The sequence below is a fragment of the Cervus canadensis genome, chromosome 1 (assembly GCF_019320065.1).
Source record: "Cervus canadensis isolate Bull #8, Minnesota chromosome 1, ASM1932006v1, whole genome shotgun sequence".
Lineage (NCBI taxonomy): Eukaryota > Metazoa > Chordata > Mammalia > Artiodactyla > Cervidae > Cervus > Cervus canadensis.
The window spans coordinates 112,224,965-112,251,372 of NC_057386.1; the positions used below are offsets into that span (position 1 = coordinate 112,224,965).

Genomic DNA, 26,408 nt, shown 5'->3' on the forward strand with positions numbered 1-26,408 from the left:
TGGCTATGCTGGGTCTTTGTCGCAGTGCACAGGCTGCTCATTGCTGTGATTTCTCCTGTTGTGGAGCACGGGCTGCAGCCGTTGTGGCTCCTGGGTTTTAGAGCATATGCTCAACAGTTGTGGTGCTTGGGCTTAGTTGCTCCCAGATCAAGGATTGAACCCATGTCTCCTGCAGTTGGCAGGTAACTTCTTTTAACCTCAGTTACCCCAGCAGTTAAATGGAGTTGGTGATAATACATCTCTTGGGATTGTTGTGAGGATCCATTAAGGGTTTTTCTAAAAACAATTTGTAGATGGCAGAGCTCTATGTGAAACTTACTTAAAATTGTATTCTTTTAATTATTAAGAATACTTTTACCTATTAAGGGTCATCTTGGGTTTCTTTTGTGTTTTTTGGCCATGATATGTGGCTTGTAGAATCTTAGTTCCCCAACCAGGGATTGAACCTGGGCCCCAGCAATGAGAGCACTGAGTCCTAACCTCTGGACTGCCAGGAAATTGCCTGTTTTTGCTTTTTTAATGGACCATTTCACAAAGTCAAAGTCACTTTGAAGTTTTGAACTTTAGTTCTACTTTCTAAAGTTATAATTCTCCCAAACTTGATTTTACCTGCAAGCAATGAGTTTACTGTCAATACTATGTATAGGCCAAAAATCTGCAGTGAATAGTGTCCCTTTTGGAATAAGTTCATGTTTTTATGGTTTTAGGAACAATGTGGAGCCATAATTTGCAAGACTTGTCATTATTTGTAGGACCAGTAGGTTTATAATCTATTTGTTAGGCTAGATTGAACAAAAAGAAAAGGGCTTCGGCTCTTAGTAGTTGTGGTTTTTTGTTGTTCTTTAGTCACTAACAGGCTTGTGAGTTTTGTTTTTTTCACCCAGCAGATATTAATTGGATATCTCTTATGTGCTGCATAATGTTGTAGGAACTTGGGATACATCTATGAATCCAAAGAAGAAATTTTCATCAGCTGAGATGGAGCTATCTGGGGACAGGAGAGAAGTAAACAATAATAGAAGTCAATATGTGGTACATTAGAAATGATAAGTGCTGTCAGGGGGAAAAAAAAGCAAAGTAAAGGTAGCACTGGTAGGAGAGGGAGAGTAGGTTTGATGCAAAAAATAATATTTGAGCAAGGAGTTTAAGGAGGTGTGGAAGTTAACCATGAAGTTATCTGGAAAAAGAGTGCTCTAAGCAGAGCGAATATCTAAAGCAAAACTCCTTAGGCAGGAGGGTACCTGGTGCATCTGAAGAAGGAATTTCATATGGTTGGAGAGGAATGAGCAGAGAGGAAAGTAAGAGGAACTGGATCATCTGGGTGATTATAGACCATTATAAGAACTCTAACTTTTTATATGAAATGTAAGCAGAGGTGTAATAATCTTACTTACCGTTTAAGAGGATTACTCTGGCTTCTGTGTTGAGACTAGACTGTGGAATATAGGGTAAGAGACCCATTAGGAAGCCGTTGCAGTAATCTGTGTCAGAGGTGAGGGTATAAATATGGAGGTAGTGAGTAGTCAGGTTCTGGATATATTTTGAAGTAGTGCCAACAGTATTTTTATACAATTTTGAGGAAGTCTAAGATGATTCCAAGCCATTTTGCCTGAGTAACTGAAAGGATAGATTTGCTGTCAATTGAGATGCAGAAGTTTATGGTTGGAGTTGGATTGAGAAGAAGATCAAAAGCTCAGTTTTGGACATGTTGAATCTGAAATACCTCAAAGACATCCATGTGAAAAGTTGAGTAGGCAGTTAACTATATGAATCTCAGATTTTAGAGAGATGAGCTAGATGTATAAATTTGTATTTAAAACCATGATGCTGGATGGAATTACTGAAGGGAGATAGAAAAGAGAAGATAAGATGTCTTCAGGACTGAGTTTGGAGGTATGCTACCATTCAGAGATCAGGGAGAAGATGGACAACAATCAAAAAGGAGATTGAGGAGGAGATGAGCAATGAAGAAATTAATGAGAGTGTGGTATCTTGAAAGTCGTAATAGAACTCATTATTGGGTCAGCTGTCATTGAATATGGTCAAGATACAGAAAAGGTATGATATAAAAAGATGCTTTGTGAATATCATTCCTGGAATTAGTCGAGTGGGTTTAAGTGGGTGTGGAAGTTGCTTATAGCATTCTATAAATGTCCTTTAATCAAACAATTTCAAAAGATCGTAGTTTCTATAGTTGTTTAGCAAAGGTTCATCAATCCTGCTCATTCATTGCATAAGCAGATATTTTACATCATTGCTGGAGATTTTGGGAGTTCTTGCAGATTTGTTCGAAATTTTCCATGGAGAAGATTACTGAGGCCTCTTGGAAGGCTTGTTGCTGTTATTTTTTAGTCGCTAAGTCATGTCCAGTTCTGTCCTTTACTGTCTCCTGGAGTTTGCTCAAATTCATGTCCATTGAGTCAGTGATGCCATCCAACCATCTCATCCTCTGTCACCCCCTTCTCATGCTGCCCTCAATCTTTCCCAGCATCAGGGTCTTTTCCAATGAGTTGATTCCTTGCACCAGGTGGCCAAAATATTAGAGTTTCAGCATGAATCCTTCCAATGAATATTCAGCATTGATTTCCATTAGAATTGACTGGTTTGGTCTTCTTTCAGTCCAAGGGACTCCCAACAGTCTTCTCCAGCAATTCAAAAGTGTTAATTCTTTAGTGCTCAGCTTTCTTTATGGTCCAACTCTCACATCCATACATGATTACTGGAAAAACCATAGCTTTGACTAGATGGACCTTTGTTGGCAAAGTAATGTCTCTGCTTTTGAATATGCTGTCTAGGTTGGTCATAACTTTCCTTCCAAGGAGTTAAATGTCTTTTTATTTCATGGCTGCAGTCACCATCTGCAGTGATTTTGGAGCCCAGAGAAATAAAGTCAGCCACTTTTCCCCATCTATTTGCCATGAGTGATGGGAACGGATGCCATGATCTTAGTTTTCTGAATGTTGAGCCTTAAGCCAACTTTTTCACTCTCCTCTTTCACTTTCATCAAGAGGCTTTTTAGTTCCTCTTCACTCTCTGCCATGAGGGTGGTGTCATCTGCATATCTGAGGTTATTGATATTTCTCCCGTCAATCTTGATTCCAACTTTTGCTTCATCCAGCCCAGCATTTCTCATGATGTACTCTGCATATAAGTTAATAAACAGAATGACAATATACAGCCTTGATGTACTCCTTTCCCAATTTTGAACCGTCTGTTGTTGCATGTCCAGCTTAAACTGTTGTTTCTTGACCTGCAGACAGATTTCTCAGGAGGCAGGTCAGGTGGTCTGGTATTCCCATCTCTTCCAGAATTTTCCACAGTTTGTTGTGATCCACAGAGTAAAAGGCTTTGGAGTAGTCAATAAAGCAGAAGTAGATGTTTTTCTGGAACTCTCTTGCTTTTTTCTGTTATCCAACAGATGTTGGCAATTCGATCTCTGGTTCTTAATGCTTTCTAAGGCTGCCTTAGTATGCTTTCCAGGTGGCCTCAGCAGAAGAGAATCTGCCTTCTAATGCAGGACATGCAGGGTTTGTCTCTGGATCAAGAAGATCCGCTGATGGAGGAAATGGCAGCCCACTGCAGTGTTCTTGCCAGGAGAATCTCATGGACAGAGGAGCCTGGTGGGCTACAGTCCACAGGGTTGTGAAGAGTTGGACATGACTGAATGTTGAGCACAAGCATGCAAGGCCCACTTGACTTCAGACTTCAGGATGTCTGGCTCTGGGTGAATGACCACACCATCGTGGTTATCTGGGTCATTAAGACCTTTTTAATATAATTCTTCTGTGTTCTTGCCACCTCTCCTTAATCTCTTCTGTTTCTTTTAGGTCCTTGCCTAAGAGAAGTTTCTATCCTTTATTGTGCCCATCTTTGCATGAAATGTTCCTTTGGTATCTTCAATATTCTTGAAGAGATTTCTAGTCTTAACCATTCTATTGTCTTCCTCTGTTTCTTTGCATTGTTCACTTAAGAAGACTTTCTTATCTCTCCTTGCTATTCTCTGAAACTCTGCATTCAGTTGGGTATGTCTTTCCCTTTCTTCTTTGCCTTTTGCTTCTCTTCTTTTCACAGCTATTTGTAAGGCCCTCCTCAGACCACCACTTTTCCCTCTTGCATTTCTTTTTCTTTGAGATAGAGATTGGAATATGCCAATGAAATCAAGTAAGAAGTTATAGGAATCTTTTCAAGATCTTGTTATTTTTATAATTCAAATAGTAGTAATTGCAGGAAGTTATTGGAAGTCCCATAGATGTTATAAAACTGAATTTTAGTACAATAGTCCCTTTCAGGGAAAGTGTCACTGAAAATACACAACAAGGTTATTTAGATAAACTATAGGTTAGAAGATGAGGGATTGGAGGTTTATCTTTTAGGACTTAGAACTGCCTGAGATAAGAATTGGAGGGACTTATTTAGAATATCTCAGTGCTACTATATTTTCCTAAAGTGGTAAAAGAGAAATGGGAGTTAAGAAGACTTGAGCATAAGTATATACATAAGTTAAAGATGACACTCAGTGAAAGATGCATAGTTTTTTTGTTTTTTTTTTCCATCTAGGATCTGAAAACATGAGTTAGATTGTATAAATATATCTCAAATTATTTTTGAGATGTTACTTTAAAAAATCCTTTACTTAGGGATTCTGGTCTTTGGAGGAGAATAACTAACCAAAAGACAGTTTCAAAATATGAATGAACAGATTTTCAAGAATGGTTTGTATTTGTATTCTCTCTTTCCAGTGAGGTTTACAACCCTGCTACTCTGCTGTAACTTCTCTATCTAAAATTAGCAGTGATCTTTTACTTGCAAAATCTAATGAGTATCTTTCAGACCTTCAACATTTGCTTTTTGTTCCCAACCCTCCAAATCATACTCCCTTAAAGCATCCAGAGAAAGCTTTCTACAATGTAAATTCAGTCATTTAGTGGCTCTCCATCATTTGCAGGATAAAGTTAGTCATTTCTGGTAGGGAAAAAAGAACTCTTGTTCTAGATCTGTACTAATATGATAGATTACTAGTCATATGTGGATATATAAAATTTAATTTGATTTAATTAGTTCCAGATCAAGATCGCAGAGAGTAAGAAGATCCTGAACTTATTTCCTCCCACAGGTACCCCAAAACTACAACTACATGTAGAACAACTATCTCTGAAAATGACCTGGAGAACAGATTTTCTAGAAGCAAAGATGTAAAGAAAAGGCCAAGTTGAGATGAATAGGAGGCCTAGAGACATGGTCTATCTAGTCAGAAACCACACAATTGGTGTGGTGACCCATAAGAAGCAGGGATATCACAACAATAGAAGTGCCCTCTGCAGAGCAGGGGCTCAGCACCCCATGGCAGGCTCCCCAGCCTAGGGATCCTGCACTGGGAAGACAGGTCCCTATAACATCTGGCTTTGAAAATCAGCGGGGCATGCATCCAGGAGAACTGGAGGCTGTGGGAAACCGAGACTTTTACTTGCTCTGAGTTCTAGCACAGAAGCAGCAGCTTGTAAAATGCCTGGATTTTGTGAGGAGATTCATTGACTAATTTAGGATGTAGCCAGAGAGGCAGGAATCTAGTGGAACTTTCTCTTGTGATTGAAAATGATATATTAGTTGAAACATTAATTATAATAATCAAGATATGGAAGCAACTCAGTGTCTGTTGATGAATGGATAATGAAGATGTAGTATATGTATATGCAATGGAACATTACTCAGTCATAAAAAGGATGAAATCTTGCCATGTGAGACAACACAGAAGGACCTAGAGAGTATTATGCTAAGTGAAATAAGTCAGATAAAGACGAAGACTGTATGATTTCACTTACATGTGGAATCTAAAAAACCAAATGAACAAATAAAATGAAACAGAAACATAGATATGAAAAAACTGGTGATCACCAGAGGAAGGGGCCTGCAGTGTTGGGCAAAATAGGTGAAGAAGATCAAGAGAGACAAACTTGCAGTTGTAAAATAAATGTTATGGGACTGTAATGTACAATATAGAGAATATAGTTGGGAATATTGACTTCGTTTGGTGGCAGATAGTAGCTAGACTTACTGTGGTGATCAATTGGTAATATGTATAAATGTCAAATCACAATGCTGTACACTTGAGACTAATGTAATATTGTATGTCAACTTTAATAAAAACAATTCAAGTTAATAACAGCTGGAATATAAAAAGTTAATTCTTCTGTTTCATTAGCTATATTTCAAGTGTTAAATAGCCACATGTGACTAATAGCTACCATGTTATTAGCTCAGATACATTCTCATTATTGCATGAAATTCTATTGGACATGCTGATTTAGATTCAGGATATTTTTAAAAAGGGAGCAAATTGGCATTATACCAGACCTAGCTGGGCTGAGCAGAGGAAGCAGAGGTAACGACGCTGGAGAGCTCGTATTGTTACCGGGAGGAGTTAAGGCTCCTTGGGAGAAGCTGGAGCTGCCTTGCAATGAGGAATACTTTGTCTGTTTAATTTTCATTGGAGTATAGTTGACTTACAATTTGTATTAGTTTCAGATGTACCACAGAGTGAATCTGTTATACATATACATATATCAACTTTTATTTTATTTTTTTGATTCTTTTCCCATATATGCCATTACTAAGTGTGTAGTAGAGTTCCCTGTGGTATATAGACAGTTCTTATTATCTAATTTTTATATAGTATATATATGACAGTCCCATTCTTTCAGTTTTTCCTTCCTCCGCACCCCTTTGTAACCACAAGTTTGTTTTCTGTGTTCATGATTCTAAGTTCATTTTTACCCTTTTATTTTAGATTCCACATATAAATGATACTGTGTGATATTTGTCTTTCTGTGTCTGATTTACTTCACTAAGTATAACGGTCTCTAGGTCCATCCATGTTCTTTTATTCTATTTGATGGCCGAGTAATATTCCTTTGTGGGCTTCCCTGTTGGTTCAGACAGTAAAGAATCTACCGGCAATGCAGGAGACCTGGGTTCGATCCCTGGGTTGGGAAGCTCCCCTGGAGGAGAGCATGCAATCCAGTCCATTATTCTTTCCTGGAGAATCCCCATGGATGAGAAAGCACAGTACAGCACAATATTCCATTGTATATATATGTGTCACATCTTCTCCATCTGTTCCTCTGCTGGTGGATACGTAGGTTGCGTCCATGTCTTGGCTATTGTAAGTAGTACTGCAGTGAACTTATTGGCGTGTACATATCTTTTTGAATTACGGTTTTCTCCAGGCATATGCCCAGGAGTGAGATCGCAGGGTCATATGATAGTTCTGTTTTTAGTTTTTTAAGGAACCTCCATACTATTTCCATCCCCACTAACAGTGTAAGAGGGTTTCTTCACACCTTCTCCAGCATGTATTGTTTGTAGGTTTTTGATGGTGGCCATTCTGACCAATGTGAGATGATACTTCATTGTAGTTTTGATTAGCATTTGAAATGAGGAATACTTTGAAAGCTAACCATGAGTGATGGTGGTATCAGGAGAGGCAGGAGTTACTTCTGTCATTATCTTGGACTGCAGATAAAAAATAAAAGTCTCATTAAGTGAGAGAAAGAAATGGAAAACTACTGGAAATTATGCTTTTTGCATTGGGTTAAACATTTATGTCAGAAGAAAAAAATGGTGTTTACTTGTATTATTAAGAGAAAAGAGTAAGTGGTTGGGAAAAATTTTCTTGGGATTTTTAACCTTTTGGTAAATAATACCTTAAGCCTGCTATTAACCTTTATCTGCTTTTTTGGCTTAAAGGAATTTCTCTTTGTGTGTGTGTGTGGAATTTTTCAAGCATAAATGTGTTTGCTGAGTCTGAAGAGATATTTTTATCCTTATATCCTGTAAATAGTTATCTCCAGTCTTTGGATTTATTTTCTGTTCATCTTTAGTCAAGAATGCTGTGTTTTTTTCCCCCATCTGAATAAGTTATTAATGCTGTGATTTTAAGCTTCTGGGTATTAATGTTTTAAATTCTGAACTTCCGCAAGACAGGGTCCATACTGAGGAGGCAGCTGTAAAATGCAGATGCTGACAAGCAGAAAAACAGAGGGATTTTTCACAAGGAATTGTGGGTATCTAATGTAAGTCTTTAGTTCACAGTTAAATAAAACTGTGTTGTTTTCATAGTACTACATTCTACGTTAACCTTCTGCTGTATTGCTCAGTTAATTTTAAGGAAGAAAGATGTGTTATCTGCTTCCTATCCTGCATTTTAACTTTCATTCTCAGAAGACAGGAATTCTACTGTACCAGCATAGTTTAATCTATTTAAAGTAATTTTGTATACATTTGTAATTTTTATTAATTTTTGATAAGGAAACTTCAGCTTTTATTTATTTTTTTTTTTAGCTTTTTTTTTTTTAGCTTTTATTTTATCATGCTTATGAAAGTGAAAATGAATCTCAGATTATAAGTGAAACTGATTTTTTATGTATACTTGCTCTGTTTTCTCATTATGTCCTTTTACATGATGATTTTGTAAAGCGAGAATACTGAAATGACGTAGAGGAAGAAAGGGGGAGAAGTGGTTGCCTTGTGTGGGTGGGTAAAGGAGCAGGCCCTGAAATCACTGGGCCGCAGGCTGTGAGAGATGGAGCATTTCTCATTTGTGTCGTCATGTAACTGGGAGAACCACCATCGAGCCTAACCTGGGATTTCTTTCTAATCAAGTCCAGCTGTTGGTCATGTGAACACAGTATTTCCTCCAAGTATTAAGGGTGTGTTTTCTCCTTTTCTATGGTATCTTAAATGGCTACTTACATATTACCTAGAATGTACTCACATGCTCTAGGAACCCCTGTTATACTGGACATTTTTCTTTATGAATCACAGTAGAATGCTCACCCCTAGTTGCATAAAAACTTTAGACCTAAGAATGTGACTTGACCACATAAGTTTTTAAAAATATTTTTTTTTATTTTTATGAATAGAGCTCTTGTTTTTAATTTGACGAGCAGGGAACTTTCCAACTCTAACCCTCTCTTTACAATCTGTCTTTAATTTGTGAAAAAGATACATTCCAATTTTTTAGATGTAAAACTTTTTAATGGAGTTTTTTTGGATTCGCTAGTTCTCTAGCTATGATGGGTTATTCTGAAACTCAGCATATACTGACTGTTTCATGGGCTTCAGTCTCCTTTTCTCATTTGCACATTTATGTTTATTACTTTGATAGTAAAAAGTCTCACCTTAGTCCTCCTTAAGTAATGCACAGTTGCAGCTGTTAGATTGTTCTTACAGTGTTGTCACTAACCTGGTCTTCCTTGAAAGAACTATGATGGCATTTTCAACATCTTGGATCATTCATTTCAGTTTACTTATCCTCTGTGAGGCATAATCTATGTGTATTTTTAAAGCTGCTCTGTACTTAAGTGTAGAACTTTTTTATTCTACATCTTTTTGGTGCCATTAAGAAACAATTGTTTCTTTCCTCTGTTTTCTGGGATCTTCTCCTCATTGCTCCTTAATGTTGTACCATATATTTATAACATTTTAAGTCCCAGCACTGGACAGAGTTTGGTCAGGTAATCATCCTGATGTATTCAGATAAATCTAAAAGCCTGTATAGTAATCATCTATTCTTAGCTAAGAAAAATGGTTAGTAATTATAGATATGAACATTTGCTTTATAGACCACAAAATTATTTAAAAAATACTACTTTCCTTTAAAAAAAAAACCACTTAATATTATTTTGAGATAAAAACCTTGTGCTTGACAAAGCATTCTAAATAATACACTCTTTCAAAAATTTATGAAGCCGTTTACTCTGTTTTAGGCCTTATATCAGTTACTTGACATATGAGACACACCAGTGGGTTGATTATGACGTACGATCTACTAATAAAATGATGCCAGCTAACATAGATACAAAGGAAAATAGCCATGTGACAAAAGGGAGAATGGTCTTACAGTGATGTCTGTAGATGAAAATCACTGAGTTCTATTTGTTAGTGGTGTCCTGCACCTACCTGTTGAAATTACAAGTTGTGTGTGTATGTGTTTGATAACTGCTCATGATTATTAGTTTCCTTAAATACTTTGAATAATTATGAGACTTTTCTCCACTAAATCACAACATATTACGTATTTATTCCTTGAAATTTACTGCTGTTACTTAATTTGCTCTTATATTCCTGCTTTGTAACATGCTAGGGTATATTAGTTATCTCAAGGGATGATATAAAGTCATTAAAATTTATTTTATATAGCTATTTTTCTAAATTATTTTTGAGGAAGAGTGCTATTGCAAAATCAGATGATGATATAATTAGAAAATTTATTTAAATAAATGCTAATTTTCATTTATTCCAAGAGGATACAGTTTGAGGCCTCTGGGACTTTAGCTCCCTAAGACAATCTTTACAGTGCTTTTAGAGTGACTTAGATAATTGAATCCTGAAGACCCAAAATGTCGTATTTTATAAATTACTTTAGGAATGAATGGCAGATTTGTCAAAGAAAAGTAATAGGTAAAAATAATTGCAGTTCATGTTCAGTAGGAAGAATTTTTAATTTTAGATTTTATACAGTGTTCAGTACATTATGGGTATTCGGTAGATATTATTTTTATAATGTCTCTAGTAAATGCTTAATTAAACATGACTATGTTTGAAATTTGTGTAAAAATGTCATTATTTCTGAGCAGATAGGTAAATTCTTGGGACTCCTGATAAAAGTAAATTGAATAAAGCATACCTTTATGCTTTATTTTCTGAAAAGGTCATTCACAGCTGAATCATTTCTGTGATTATATGTACTGTGATTATGTATACTGGTGTACTGTGATTACATTTCCTTTCTTGTAAAACTTTTTCTCTTGAGTTAATGATAATTGTTTCTTCATTTTTTTCTATGTATTTATCACTAGATCATTCCCAGATATCCCCTAGTTCTCTGAATCTCCTCTCATTGCACTTTAGCCACACTGAATGTTCAGTCACCTTCTTAATGTTTGAGTAGACCATTAAATTTTGGACCAGTCTTTGAAGTGGCATCTTGAAGGTTCTTCGACATTAATTTAAGTTCAACTTTAGGTTTTGTTAAAAGAATTATTTTGAACATTTTACACTTAAAAAATGGAAGTGAGGGAGTGCTGGGGAGAGGCATTGGAGACCGCAGGGGCAGAAGCAGCAATTTATCTGTGTGCAGCCCCAAACTGAGAAGAAGATTCTAATTAAAGTGAAGACGCTGACTGGAAAGGAGATCGAGATTGACATTGAACCCACGGACAAGGTGGAACGAATCAAGGAGCGTGTGGAGGAGAAAGAGGGAATTCCACCACAGCAGCAGCGGCTCATCTACAGTGGTAAACAGATGAATGATGAGAAGACAGCAGCTGATTACAAGATATTAGGTGGTTCAGTCCTCCATCTGGTGTTGGCTCTGAGAGGAGGAGGTGGTCTTAGGCAGTGATGGACTCCGCTCCATTTTACCTCCTTGCCCTGTCACTCATAATGAGGCATCATATATCCTCTCACTCTGTGGGACACCAGAGCCACTCCCCGCTCCCCTGGATGCCCAGTCTTGTGTGTCTGTTGGTGGGAGACTGTGAGGACCCCAGGAGGCAGTGTTCCTGGCCCAAAGGGCCCTTGCTGGCTATTGGGTTTTAGTTAGCAGTCCTGTGTGCTTCCCTCTCTTATGGCTGTGTCCCTGGTTCTCAATAAAATAGTTCTTGACCTCCTGAAAAAAAAAAAAAAGGAAGTGAAATTAACACTATATAAAATTAACAATTTTAAAGTGAATAATTCAGGAGGATTTAATACATTTGAAATATTATGCATCCACCACCTCCATCTATCTGCTTGTTCCAAACTATTTTCACCTCAAAGGAAAACCCTGTACCTATAAATAGTTGCTCCTTACTTCTCTCTCCTGGTAGCCTCTGTCAACACTCTGCATTCTGTCTTTATGGATTACCCTGTTCTTGATATTTCATATACAGCCATCTCTCAGTATGTGCAGGGGATTGGTTCTAGAAGCTGATGCAGATCCCAAAATTCAAGGCAAGACTAGAAGTGGGGGAGTAAAATGTTATTGTGCCCACCCAAAAGGAAATTATAGTGTCTTAGACTAAGGTGGTGAAATTGGGATGGAGAGTTACAGGCAAATTCAGGAGGTAGAATTAATAGACTTGATATTTGGGTATGGAGTGACTGTTATGAGTCTTAGATAGTAATATTTGAAAAGATTGAATTTTAAACACTAAAATTATTTAAACAAGGAAAGAACAAAAAACTAAATTTATTGTAGCTGGCATAATTTTGGATACATTAGAGGCTGAGGCTTTTAGTATTATTTGAACTGATCAAATTATGCAAGTTTGGCTAAGTCAAATTATTTAATGAAATTTTCACCAGTATTTTGGATTAGGGGTATATTTGTGGAAAAAGTTTTTCTAAGCATGTGAATAAGCTAAAGATCTCTATGGACATGTGTAACTCATGTAAATGATTTCAAGCAGTCAGTTTTCAGCAGGCCCTCTATATGTAGTTCCTTTTTTCAGGGACACTATGTACTTGGTAACTTGGGATTTCCTGTTTTTTCAGGTTTGCAATATTTCTGACATGCTGTATCCTCGTTACAAGTTAATGTCCACATTAATGAGTACCACATTAATTCAGTGCTATATGATTAAAATATCCCAAGGTTTTTGGTTTCTTGATGGCTTACATCTTACTATCATGCAAATGAACTCTAAATGATGAATTATTTAAGATAAATATTGAAATGAGTTCATGATAGTTTCTCTGAAATTATTTATTAGGTAAAAGATGAGTGGATCAGTAAAGGCCTTGGGGACTTTCACTTCTGAAAGAATGATGTAAAAGTTAAGTTAGAAGGCCCTTTCACTGCAAACCATTGGCTGTTGCATTGTTGGATTTGCAAAAATTAAAGTCTTATAACACCCTTCAAATGCAAAGCAAGACAAAATAACAACAACAAAATTCCAACTAAAAATGTGAACTAAAACAGGAACAATAAAAGATAAGCACACATGAAAGGTTTCCTGAAAGTAAATGCCCATATCATTACAGCAGTTGAGAGTCTAAGCCTTGGGCCAGTAACAGGGTGACAAAGCCGAATATGAGATTACAGCTTTAAGCCAAGGACCATAGAAGGGAGCTAAAGTGAGATAGATAGTGCTCCATGGTTCTTGGCAGAAGAAAATACAAATTCTTTATGAAGGAAAACATTCTTACATCCCTTAGGATTCTCTCAGTTAAGGTCAACCAGATATGAAGGTTGCAATCAAAGATCACCAATCATATAAGTCATTGTTAAGGAGTTGGTTGAAAAAACAATGTATTTAGACCCTCATGGATTTAAGATACTGGAAGGATCTGATACAGAATATTGAATAACTATGCATAAAATATTTAAAGAAATAAGAGGTGGGTTCACAAAAATGAACAAGCAACAAGAGATTATCAAAGATGACCAAGAAGATTTGAAAAAGAACTAGATAGAATGTCCAGAAGTGACAAGTGTTATTGAAATCTCAATAGCTTGATTAAAGCAAATTAGACATGACTAAAGAGAGAAATAGATGGGGAAACAGTGTCAGACTTTATTTTTTTGGGCTCCAAAATCACTGCAGATGGTGATTGCAGCCATGAAATTTAAAGATGCTTACTCCTTGGAAGGAAAGTTAGGCCAACCTAGACAGCATATTCAAAAGCAGAGACATTACTTTGCCAACAAAGGTCCATCTAGTCAAGGCTGTGGTTTTTCCAGTGGTCATGTATGGATGTGAGAATTGGACTGTGAAGAAAGCTGAGCGCCAAAGAATTGATGCTTTTGAACTGTGGTGTTGGAGAAGACTCTTGAGAGTCCCTTGGACTGGAAGGAGATCCAACCAGTCCATCTTAAAGGAGATCAGTCCTGGGTGTTGATTGGAAGGACTGATGTTGAAGCTGAAACTCCAATACTTCGGCCACCTCATGTGAAGAGTTGACTCATTGGAAAAGACCCTGATGCTGGGAGGGATTGGGGGCAGGAGGAGAAGGGGACGACAAAGGATGAGGTGGTTGGATGGCATCACGGACTCAATGGACATGGGTTTGGGTGGACTCCGGGAGTTGGTGATGGACAGGGAGGCCTGGCGTGCTGCGATTCATGGGGTTGCAAAGAGTCGGACATAACTGAGTGACTGAACTGAACTGAAAGAGAATTAATAAATTGTAGGGTAGATTTGAAGAAATCACACGGAATGTGCATGGGGCCGAGGGGGAGTGGAGATAAACTGGCTTAGCCTAGTCTACCTAAAATGTGCTCAGAACACTTACATTAGCCTACAGGTTGGGTAGAATCATCTAACACAGAGCCTATTTTATAATAAAGTAGGATGGGATGGTTGGATGGCATCACCGACTTGATGGACCTGAGATTGGGCAAGCTGCAGGAGTTGGTGATGGACAGGGAAGCCTGGTGTATTGCAGTCTATGGGGTCACAAAGAATTGGACATGACTGAACAACTAATTGAACTGAGCTGATTGAATGTTTCATGTAATTTATTGAATACTGAATTGAAAGTGAAAAACAGAATGTATGGGTACAGAATAGTTATAAGTGTATTGGTTGTTTACCCTTGTGATCACGTGGCTGACTGGGAAGCGTGGCTTGCTGCCACTACTTAACATCTTGAGAGAATATCATATCGCATACTGCTAGCCTGGGAAAAGATAAAAATTCAAAATTGGAGGTATATTTTCTCCTGAATGTGTATCACTTTTGCACCAATATAAAGGCAAAAAATTGTAAGTTGAACCACCATAAATTGGAGACATTGTCTACAAAGCAGAATAATGATGCTGCTATCAACAACCAGCATCAATATGTGAGGTATATAAGTGAGTTACCTTGGAAGTAGATCCTCCAGCCTTGGTCAGTCCTTCATATGATTGTTTTTTAACAAAATTTCCCAAGATTATTGTATCAGGTTTTAACATCGGTGAAATGCAGGCTGTGATATGTAAGCTACAGTTACCATTTTATCTTTACTTAGGTAGCATAGGTATCCATATCTTCCCATATTTCACCAGCAGCTTAAGTAGCCATGGTATTCTATATTAGCATAGCATGGCTCCAGTTGGTCAATAGAAACGTAGACTAGCCAAGCTATTTTAAGTGAATGACTACCGAACACACCTAGGGTTGTTCTTTGAAATACCTTAAAATAGCTCCATTATGGTTTTTTTTTTTTTTTTTCTTTTGGTCTATCAAATATTTATTCTGAGTAAATTCTGTGAAGATGGCTTGATCTTTTCTTGTTGCCTTTTAATTACTCTCCTCTTGTTTTAGGGTAATGGTACTGGGAATGGAATGATTTAGTATAACATAGAATGAAGACTGAATCTGGCAAGATTCAATCTCATTTTGCCTCTGATTTGTTATATGTGTTTTTAGACAGTCAAGCTATTCAGATATTCATTTCTTCCACTCTAAGATGAAGGAAGCATATTAGAATGATGACCTAAGATCTAAAGTCTTATTCAGTTGCAAAATTCTGTGATTCTTTGTCTTTGTCTATAAATGTCACTGCAGGTGGAATTCTAAGCTCTGAAACCAGTTAAGCATTGTTTAAAAATGAAGACTCTGCGTTCTGGCTCTTGCAAAGTTTATTTCTTATTCGATCTAGTTAAATAATAAATCAAAGAAGAAAACAGCATTAGAGTATTGAATTTTATAGTACAAAGGGCATTTATTCATAAATATTGCACATCCTAATAGTATTTTATGCAAATAGATGGTTCAGTTCAGTTGCTCAGTAATGTCCAACTCTTTGTGACCCCATGAACCACAGCACGCCAGGCCCCCTGTCCATCACCAACTCCCGGAGTCCACCCAAACCCATGTCCATTGAGTCCGTGATGCCATCCAACCATCTCATCCCTCTGTCGTCCCCTTCTCCTCCTGCCCTCAATCTTTCCCAGCATCAGGGTCTTTTCAAATGAGTCAGCTCTTCACATGAGGTGGCCGAAGTATTGGAGTTTCAGCTTCAACATCAGTCCTTCCAATCAACACCCAGGACTGATCTCCTTTAAGATGGACTGGTTGGATCTCCTTCCAGTCCAAGGGACTCTCAAGAGTCTTCTCCAACACCACAGTTCAAAAGCATCAATTCTTTGGCGCTCAGCTTTCTTCACAGTCCGATTCTCACATCCATACATGACCACTGGAAAAACCACAGCCTTGACTAGATGGACCTTTGTTGGCAAAGTAATGTCTCTGCTTTTGAATATGCTGTCTAGGTTGGTCACAACTTTTCTTCCAGGGAGTAAGCATCTTTTAATTTCATGGCTGCAGTTACCATCTGCAGTGATTTTGGAGCCCCCCAAAATAAAGTCTGCCACTGTTTCCCCATCTATTTGCTATGAAGTGATGGGACTGGATGCCATGATCTTAGTTTTCTGAATGTGGAGCTTTAAGACAACTTTTTCACTCTCCTCTTTCACTTTCATCAAGAGGCTCTTTAGTTCTTCTTCACTTTCTGCCATAAGGGTAGTGTCATCTGCGTAACTGAGGTTATTGATATTTTTCCTGGCAATCTTGATTCCAGCTTGTGCTTCTTCCAGCCCAGCATGTCTCATGATATACTCTGCATATAAATTAAATAAGCAGGGTGACAATATACAGCCTTGATGTACTCCTTTTCCTATTTGGAACCAGTCTGTTGTTCCATGTCCAGTTCTAACTGTTGCTTCCTGACCTGCATACAGGTTCTCAAGAGGCAGGTCAGGTGGTCTGGTATCCCATCTCTTTCAGAATTTTCCACAGTTTATTGTGATCCACACAGTCAAAGGCTTTGGCATAATCAATAAAGCAGAAATAGATGTTTTTCTGGAATTCTCTTGCTTTTTCGATGATCCAGCGGATATTGGCAATTTGATCTCTGGTTCCTCTGCCTTTTTTAAAACCAGCTTGAACGTCTGGAAGTTCACAGTTCACATATTGCTGAAGTTGGCTTGGAGAATTTTGAGCATTACTTTACTAGCGTGTGAGATGAGTGCAATTGTGCAGTAGTTTGAGAATTCTTTGACAATGCCTTTCTTTGGGATTGGAATGAAAACTGACCTTTTCTAGTCCTGTGGCCACTGCTGAGTTTTCCAGATTTGCTGGCATATTGAGTGCAGCACTTTCACAGTGTCATCTTTTAGGATTTGAAATAGCTCAATTGGTAATTCCATCACCTCCACTAGCTTTGTTTGGAGTGATGCTTCCTAAGGCCCACTTGACTTCACATTCCAGGATGTCTGGCTCCAGGTGAGGGATCACACCATCATGATTATCTGGGTCTTGAAGATCTTTTTTGTGTAGTTGTTTTGTGTATTCTTGCTACCTCTTCTTAATATCTTCTGCTTCTGTTAGGTCCCTACCATTTCTGTTCTTTATTGAGCCCATCTTTGCATGAAATATTCCCTTGATGTCTCTAATTTTCTTGAAGAGATCTCTAGTCTTTCCCATTCTGTTGTTTTCCTCTCTTTCTTTGCATTGATCACTGAGGAAGGCTTTCTTATCTCTCCTTGCTAGTCTTTGAAACTCTGCATTCAAATGGGTATATCTTTCCTTTTCTCCTTTGCTTTTCACTTCCCTTCTTTTCACAGCTATTTGTAAGGTCTCCTCAGACAGCCATTTTGCTTTTTTGCATTTCTTTTTGTTGGAGATGGTCTTGATTCCTGTCTGCTGTACAATGTCACGAACCCCCATCCATAGTTCGTCAGGCACTCTGTCTATCAGATCTAGTCCCTTAAATCTATTTCTTACTTCCACTGTATAGTCATAAGGGATTGGTATGTAATAGATGGCAAAGTACTATTGTAATACCTTGGGTTTGCATATGAATTCATTGAAAAATAACTTCCTGGTAGGAGAGGATGTCATTTAGATATAACTCCTTTCAAGGAGAGGTACAACTGAATATATGAATATTAAGTTCTTAATCTCTATTAAAAATTCTTACCCAGGTCCTTTAAATATTAACTATTTTGATTATATAAAATGTGTGTAATTGAAATATGAAAGGTACTAACAGCAATTTATAGAAATATAAATTTATCTCCTTGTTTCCCCATCCCAACCTTCAGCAATCTAGTTTCCCTCTCTAGAGCTGATTCCTTGAAGCAACACTCATTATCCTATGCAGGTAGGATATCCCATGCATATAAATATATACCTATCTGTATTAAAATTATATAAATATACACACATACTGAGTAGCATACTGTGTACATTGTTCTGTTCTATGCTTTTCCCTCTTTTTGTATTAAAATTTTTTCCATCTCTGTTTATAGAGAACTGTGTATTAGTCTATCAGCTGCTTTACATTGAACCAATGGATGCATCATAATTTAACAGTACTCCAATAATGGATTATTTTCAAGCTTTTGCTGTTATATTCAGTGATAAAATGAGTATAGTTACTTGTAATTTTTATATTTACCTTAAATTGTTATTTGTCTTTTGACTTTGTTTATGGTATGTATTTTAACCTTGCATATAATTTCAATTTTTATGTATTTTGATCTGCCAGCTTTTTCTTTTATCTTTCTGGGTCTTTCAACCATTATTTGAAAGAACTTCCCTACTCTTAAGATTTTAACAATACTCATTTTTATATTTAAACTTTTGATCAACCTGCAGTTTATTTTGGTGTGGTTTCCAAGGTGGCTAACGCCTTCATCTTTTTCCCACTGTTAAACAATTTCATCTTTCTCATTTTCTAAATTTTCATATATACTTGGGTTGTTTCTGGATTCTCTTATTTTTCATTAATGTGTCTGCCTATTGTTATATCATGACCATGTTTGTAATTATTTTAGTATTATAATGTAAAATATATAACCGTAGTTCAGTATCTGAGTTGGGCTAGTATTCCTCATTACTTCTTTTTAAAAATATCTTTCCAGTTTTACTTGCATGTTTGTTTTTTGTTTGAGATCAGGTGTCTAATGTAAAATTTTTATTGCTAATTTTTTGGACTGCATTGAATTCATAAAACAATAAAATTATATATCAAAGAATTGATGCCTTAATAGGATTGTCTTTCCGTCTAAAATAAGATAGGTAGTTACATTAGTCAGTATTTCTCAGTAGTTTTTTTTTTTTTTTAATTTTTTTTATTTATTTCTTTGGCTGCACCAGGTCTTAGTTGAAGTATGTGGGATCTTCAGTTCTGTCTTGCAGGACCAAGTTTTCTCAACAGGGGTCGAACCTGGGCCCTCTGCATTGGGAGCATGGAGTCTCAGCCTCTGGACCACCAGGGAAGTCCCAGTAGTTTTAAAGAATTTTGTCATGTATATCTTGTAGTTTTCTTGATAAACTTGAATCTTAGGCCAGTCATCTTTTTTTGTTCCTATTGTGCTGTGTTGTGCTATGAATGAAATAATTTCTTCTTTTGTATCATCTTTTATATCATTTATGTCATCCAAAATAGTTGTTGCTTGTATATGTGAAGGTCATTTTTTAATTTATTAATTGTATTGCTTTAAAAAATGTTTTTCTAGGAATACAGCCATATTATTTGCAAATATAACTTTAACTTCCCACTTTTTGAGTTTTGATTCTCTTATCTAACTGCATGAACTGTTACTTTTAGAACAATGTTAAGTAGTCATGGTTATAGTGGGTATGTTTTTGGCTTTCTCCTGCCTTTGGTAGGAATACTTCTAAAGCTTTCCTTATTAAATGTGATGCTGGTTTTTAGGCTGAGATCTATATAAATACATGTATCTATTTTATTATGTTAAGAAAGTAGCTACGTTCTTTTAATGAACTGAGATTTAAAAAAATTCAAGTTTCTACCATTTTGTGTTGATTTCATGTTATTGGTGTTTTTATTTATGTATTTCCTTGCTTATTGATTTATTTCAGTTTCATTTCCATGCATACTTTAGACATGTGTTCAAACTATTTAAAGTGGTCTGTTTGAAAAATGAAACAAAGAAACCAAAGCATAATTGGTATTACAGAGATTGGATCGCAAATGAAATTTGTTTCCACTGGAAGTGGACTAATAGATTTGCAAAATCACTAGTATAGTGTGAATCATAATATTTCTGCTCATGTTAAGTATTACAGAATTGTGCTATATGAACTTTAAATATTTCATTTTGATTTTCACATTGACTTTTCAGCTAACTTCTTTGCAGTTTTTAATATGCTAGTCTAGGAATTACCATGTGTGTTCTTGAGATCTACTGGTACCAATTTATGTAAAAGGTAAAAGCATAAAACATAAAAACATTTGCAATAAGTTAGTTCTGTTTATCACCTCCCTATCTTTTGTGACATTGTTGTCATATATATTGTACTATATACTGTAAACCCCACAATACAGTGTTTAAATTTTGCTTTAAACTGTCGTATGTTGATTGGAGGAGACTTAAGGAGGTGTTCCAGTTATATGCAAAGTGAGGTCTTAGATTGAATCCTGAAACAGAAAATGGTCTATCATTTACTTAACAGTATTGCACCAATGTTAATTTCCTAATTTTGATTATTATACTGTAGTTACATAAAATGTTTAGGGGGTTTGAATAAAGGATCCAAGGAAATCTCAGTACTCTTTTTGCAACACTTAAGTCTGAAGTTACTTCAAAGTAGAAATTTAAAGATTAAAAGAAATCAAAAGCTATTATCAAATCATCTGTCTTATAAGAAATTAAGAGAAAATACAGTATATTTTTTGTATTTACTCACAAATCTATCACTTCCTGTGCTCTTCATTCTTTCCCAAAGATCTCAGTTTTCATCTGGCATCAGTTCTGTTCAGTTTGAAAAACCTCCTTTAGAATTTTCATAAGGAAGGTTTGTAGAGGATAAATGCTCTGTTTTAATTTTTCTGAACATAGCTTTATTTTGTCTTAATTTTTGAAGAGTGATTTCACTTTCAGCATTTAAAAATATTCCAGTTTCTTCTGGTCTCACTGTTTCTCATATGAAAATTTTCCTATTTCAAGTTTCAGTTGAAAAACCCAGTCTTAATCAGTATCCTAAACTCCATATGAGAAACTTGGTGAGACTATAAATTCAACTGTTGTTGTAATTCAGCAACCCATACAATTAGGTTTTGTGTTTGATTTTTAGCAAGATCTTCCCTCTGTCTGCTGCTGCTAAGTCGCTTCAGTCGTGTCTGACCCTGTACGACCCCATAGACAGCAGCCCACCAGGCTCCTCTGTCCCTGGGATTCTCCAGTCAAGAATACTGGAGTGGGTTGCCATTTCCTTCTCCAATGCACGAGAGTGAAAAGTGAAAGTGAAGCCACTCAGTTGTGTCCTACTCTTTGCAACCCCATGGACTGCAGCCCACCAGGCTCCTCCGTCCATGGGATTTTCCAGCAAGAGTACTGGAGTGGGGTGCCATTGCCTTCTCCGACTCCAGTATTCTTGCCTGGAAAATCCCATGGATGGAGGAGCCTGCTGGGCTACCGTCCGTGGGGTCACAAAGGTGACTGAGCAACTTCACTTTCACTTTTCACTCTCGTGCATTGGAGAAGGAAATGGCAACCCACTCCAGTGTTCTTGCCTGGAGAATCCCATGGACATGGGAGTCTGGTGGGCTGCTGTCTATGGGGTCACATAGAGTCGGACACGACCGAAGCGACTTAGCAGCAGCAGCAGCCATACTGGAGTGGGTTGCCATTTCCTTCTCCATCCCGCTGTCTACATGAAATAAAATATTCTTTTAGGGCTCTCATGGAAACTATGAATCTCAGACCATGATTTGGGCTGAGAGTCAACAGACCTGAATTTGTTGTTTTTATTTTTGTTAGCCCTGAAATGCAGTCAAAAGGATGCATCCCATGATAGAGTCCTTGTAGTTGTCATTGTCATGACTTGTGAAGTACGTCAGACACTTGAGTCACTTAGGCACTTGCTTTACTTAGCACTTTATTACAAACAGCCACAGGTGATGCTTTGATTATGTGTGATGCCACTGTATTCTATAGGTTGTTAATATCCTATTTTCCATTGACGAGGAGCACATAACTTTGCTAAAACCCTCGAGCCCAATAAGACCAATCCAAGAATCTCTTCTTTAGGAGTCTATTTCCAGGGACCACACCCTGTAATAATTCTATATCATTTTGGTTCCAATCAGGAGGCAGTAATTTAAATAGAAAAATTTAATATAAAGAATTATTGATCTATGATAGAAGTGTATCTATAACATTTAAGAGAACTCTCTAGAGTACCTAAAGTTTAGGGAGAATATCCAAGAAAGGGCAAACTAGGAAGGGTGTCCCTTCCCCCAAGGCTGGAGTCCGTATCAGAGAAGATGCAGTTGTAGCTGCTACATTGAATAGCAGAGAAGTTTCCAGTTTGCCTGGGCCAGGACGGGTCTGGAGTTTCTAGGTAAACAGGAAGCAGCTCTTGGGCACAGGCAGGCCTTACCCTGGTCCCCAGTCGGATGGGAGTCTAGAAGAAGCAGGGGCACTAGTGCACTCAGACCTCGTGTACGTGGTGTCCACATGATAGGAGTGTGGCCTTTGAGGTGGTTGTAGGAAACAGACCTCCAGGGGAAGGGGCACGCAGAGGGAGTTGAGGCACCAGTGTGTGGGCAGGGGACCTGGGGCAGTGCAGCATCTGTGTCGAGAAGGCTGCAGGAAAGTAATCACCAGGCCGAGGTGAGGACTGTGGATTTGCTAAGTGACTGCAGGTTCTTAGCACTTGGCTGGGGCAGAGTGCTCCACGGTGTCCTCACACTTGACACCACTGCTTCCCTGTGCGCAACCAGGAGTGAATCAGGGCTCTTTCCTCTTGCAGTGGTCCTCTAGTGCCCTCTACTGAAGAATCTCAGTATGTTGCCTAAGGAGATTGCCATTCATTGCTGTGGAACAGGTATTGAAGGGTGAATTTGGAGCCTAGAGACAACTGTATCCTCAAACTTCTCAGGCCAGTAAGACTGGCTTTCTGTTTGAGTTCTAGCTGCCCTGCACTCTCAGACAGAAAGCTGTATACAAACAGTTCTTGTCAACTGCAGTTCTCTTATTTCAAAGGTTGACTCCTTTCTGTCTTCTTTCTGAGTTCAGTTGTCACCTTCCTTTTAACAGTTATTTTGTATATTTTGTTAATAGTTTAAAATATTTATGTTGAGATGGTCCATATAAGCTGCTGTACCATTACTGGTAGTGGAACCTGCGTTTTTATTGTACAAAGAAAAATTTAAAGCTGTGAAAGGTATTGTTAGAATAATTATATTTAACATATGTTGGACATCTACCATATATCAAATGAGATATGTTACTTTATTTCAGCCTAATGCTAGTTATTTTCTCTAGTTTTTCATATCAAGGATATTGAAGCTAGAGAGGTTCTTATTTTGCTGAGATCATATGGCAGAGCTATCATTTGAATGCACATGTCCTGTTCCACAGTGCATGTCCCATACTTAAAGATATAAGCATAAGCACAGCTTTGGTCGTAATGTTAGTACAGGAAGAAAAAAAAAGTTCTGTAATTGATGTTTTGACCTGTTCATTATGATTCTAGTCTCTTAAGTGCAAAATGGTATGCTGTCTCATTTTCGTGAATTCTTCTAGGATGTGGAGCATAGTAGATTGTCGGTTGGTGTTTACTACATTGGACTTATTTTAGTCCAATTCAATCCAAAGCCATACAAATATTTGTAAGTACTGTATTATTTTAGATTTTTAATAGGTTGATTAATTCTTAAATATGTAAATATTTTGTTGGTTTTAAGATTTATTGTTAATATTCCCTTGGGGCTTTAGATAATATTCAGATATGAGAATGAATTCTTATATTCCTGGCACCTGCACAGACTCCATTTGTAGTATTTATGTTCTCTGTATTGGAAACTTCATGGAATATAGATAATCAGACTATTTAAACAAACACAATTATTTATAAAAGAAAAAATGGATTCTGTTGTTTAAGCTCAACTGTTTTTCCCTTTCCCCAGAGTGATCCTAATTTTAACCACCCTTTAAAAAAGATGTGAATGTGTTTTGCCTTAAAAGATCTATACTAGAGAATAATTAAAAAAACATTTCGAATTAAAGATTTTTTTAATTCAGCACATTTTAAAGATACATTACAAATTATTTAACCCCTAGCAGTCAGTCCAATAAACATTTTTTCCATTTGATATGTCCTGAGTACTTTTTCATGGCTATAGAATTTTTGTAAAATGTGACTGAGAATAATTAAATGCATTTCATTATATGAAGATATTATAATTTTATTATTATTTATTTAACTATTTTTCTATTTGGGGACATGCAGATTGCTTCCAATTTTTCCACATTAAAATAATACTTGCATAAATCTTTGCCTATGATTATTCCTTAGTATGAATTTCCAGAATTAGAATTACATGGTTCAGTAGTGTTACGATTTTTGTGGCCACCAATGTGTAATTCCAAATTGCCCTTTGAAAAGATTATACTAATTTGTATTTTCATCAGCAGCACGTGAGAGTGCCTATTTCACCATTCCTTTGCCAATGCTGGAGGTTATAATTTTAAAAAAAACTTCATATTTTTGTGAGGTAAAGAATGGTTTCCTTTCAATCTGCATTTCTTTGATTTCTAGTGAGGATAATATTTTGCATATATTTACTGGCTACTATTAATTTTTTGAGAGTAAATTACTCATGTTCATTCATCACCCTTTGAAAATGACTTAAAAATTCAAAGACATTCTATTAAAAATACTTTTAAATAAGTGGAGAAATATTGATGAAATTGTGAATTAGTCAGAATCTGTTTTTTCATACTCTTCCTCCTTCTAGGTTTTTCTACTAAGTACTATTTTGCCTTTATGTATATTTTAAGAAAGCAGGGGAAAAGAAGGAAAAGGAGCGAATAAGATAATATAAAGTTATTTGAAGTTAAGTACTTTTCAAAAGTCACTAGTATTGCCACTGCTATTATTATTACCATAAAACACTTGTTTTTCTGTTGACTCTCTTTAGGTCGTACTGTTTAAGATTTAAGCTATTTGGGTCCTGAAGTCAACCAGATCTGGCTTCATATCACTGGTTTACTAGCTAGATGGATAGATGTGACTTTGAACAAATAACCAAATCTCTCTGAAAGTGAAAGATAATGTTAGTTGTTCAGTTGTGTCCAACTCTTTGCGACTTCATGGACTGTAGCCCAGCAGGCTCTTCTGTCCGTGGGAATTTTCCAGGCCAGAATACTGGAGTGGGTGGCCTTTCCCTTCTCCAGGGGATCTTCCCAACCCAGGGATCAAACCCAGGTCTCCCACATTGCAGGTGGATTCTTTACCAGCAGAGTCACCAGGGAAGCCTTCAGTTTTTACCTCTCTGAAATGGAAATAGTATTTATCTTGTACGTTTCTTATGAGGGTTAAATTTGAAAATGAATATATTTAGTTCAGTGCTAGCACATAGTAAGTGAGCAATGTTTGTATTTGAAAAGTTATTCTTGATCTTTACAAGGTCTCACCGATTAAATGTTTTCTTACTAAAATCGTCTCTCTGAAAATCATGCTTCTATCAAAGTAACTTGTGGTGTGGGATTTCAGACAGTGTGACAGGTGATGGGGGAAAGTTTTTTGGGTAGGGAAGCACATTTGGTGGTAAGGAGGAAGCCTAAGGGAAGCAATTATATTTTTGAAAAGAAGAAGATACACTAATACAGAGAAAAGTTTTGTATGAAAGTTCAGGTGTTATTAAGCTTGATGCTCTTATCTTCATAGCTGCCACTGTTGTGGTGCATTTTGAATGGTGAAAATGTGCTCAACAATGACTGCATAGATGGTAGAGGAAAAAAAACTATTAAATAATGGCATCATTAAGCTTTTATTTCCCTAAAGCAGATCCTTTAGGGAAGTGACTTACTGATGAAGCTAGAGAGGTTGGCTTATCTTAATCTGGCTCCTGATATGATGTCACATTTAGTCTCTGTGGTTCCCTGTTACACAGTGTTGCAAGCTTCAAAGTTTTTACTGATAGTGAATTTCCAAAAGACACAGGGAGACTGCCATATAAATAATGTTTGGCTAGTTAATTCTCTTTCTTCTGAAGCTCAACAGACTTTGGACTTTGTTCAGTTATAAGGAAAGATTGAAGGCGGGAGGAGAAGGGGACGATAGAGGATGAGATGGTAGGATGGTCTTACCAACTCGATGGACATGAGGTTGAGTAAGCTCTGGGAGTTGGTGATGGACAGGGAAGCCTGGCATGCTGCAGTCCATGGGGTCACAAAGAGTTGGACACGACTGAGCAACTGAACTGAACTGAAGGAACTTAGATGAAAAGTGGAGGGGCAGGATCATCATTATCTCATTCCTTGTTAAATAATTATTAATATGATCTGGGTAATTTTTGTCTAGTGGCTTTCACTTAAAGGCAACTTGTCCAATTCTTTGTGATTTTGTTTGGCTTAAAAACTTATACTTTTAAAAAATCTTGTTCCTTAGATTTCCAGT

At 37.0% G+C, this 26,408-nt stretch overlaps 2 protein-coding genes across 6 annotated transcripts in view; both read left to right on the forward strand.

Moving 5' to 3' along the window:
• Positions 1–26,408, forward strand: part of TTC28 (tetratricopeptide repeat domain 28) — a 570,331-nt gene that overhangs the window by 57,084 nt on the left and 486,839 nt on the right. The window lies entirely within an intron of this gene.
• On the forward strand, positions 10,532–11,401 carry LOC122441859 (NEDD8-like). Its single transcript, XM_043468929.1, has 2 exons — positions 10,532–10,535; positions 11,076–11,401. Exons 1-2 carry the CDS (start codon positions 10,532–10,534, stop codon positions 11,399–11,401), a joined length of 330 nt encoding a protein of 109 aa, XP_043324864.1.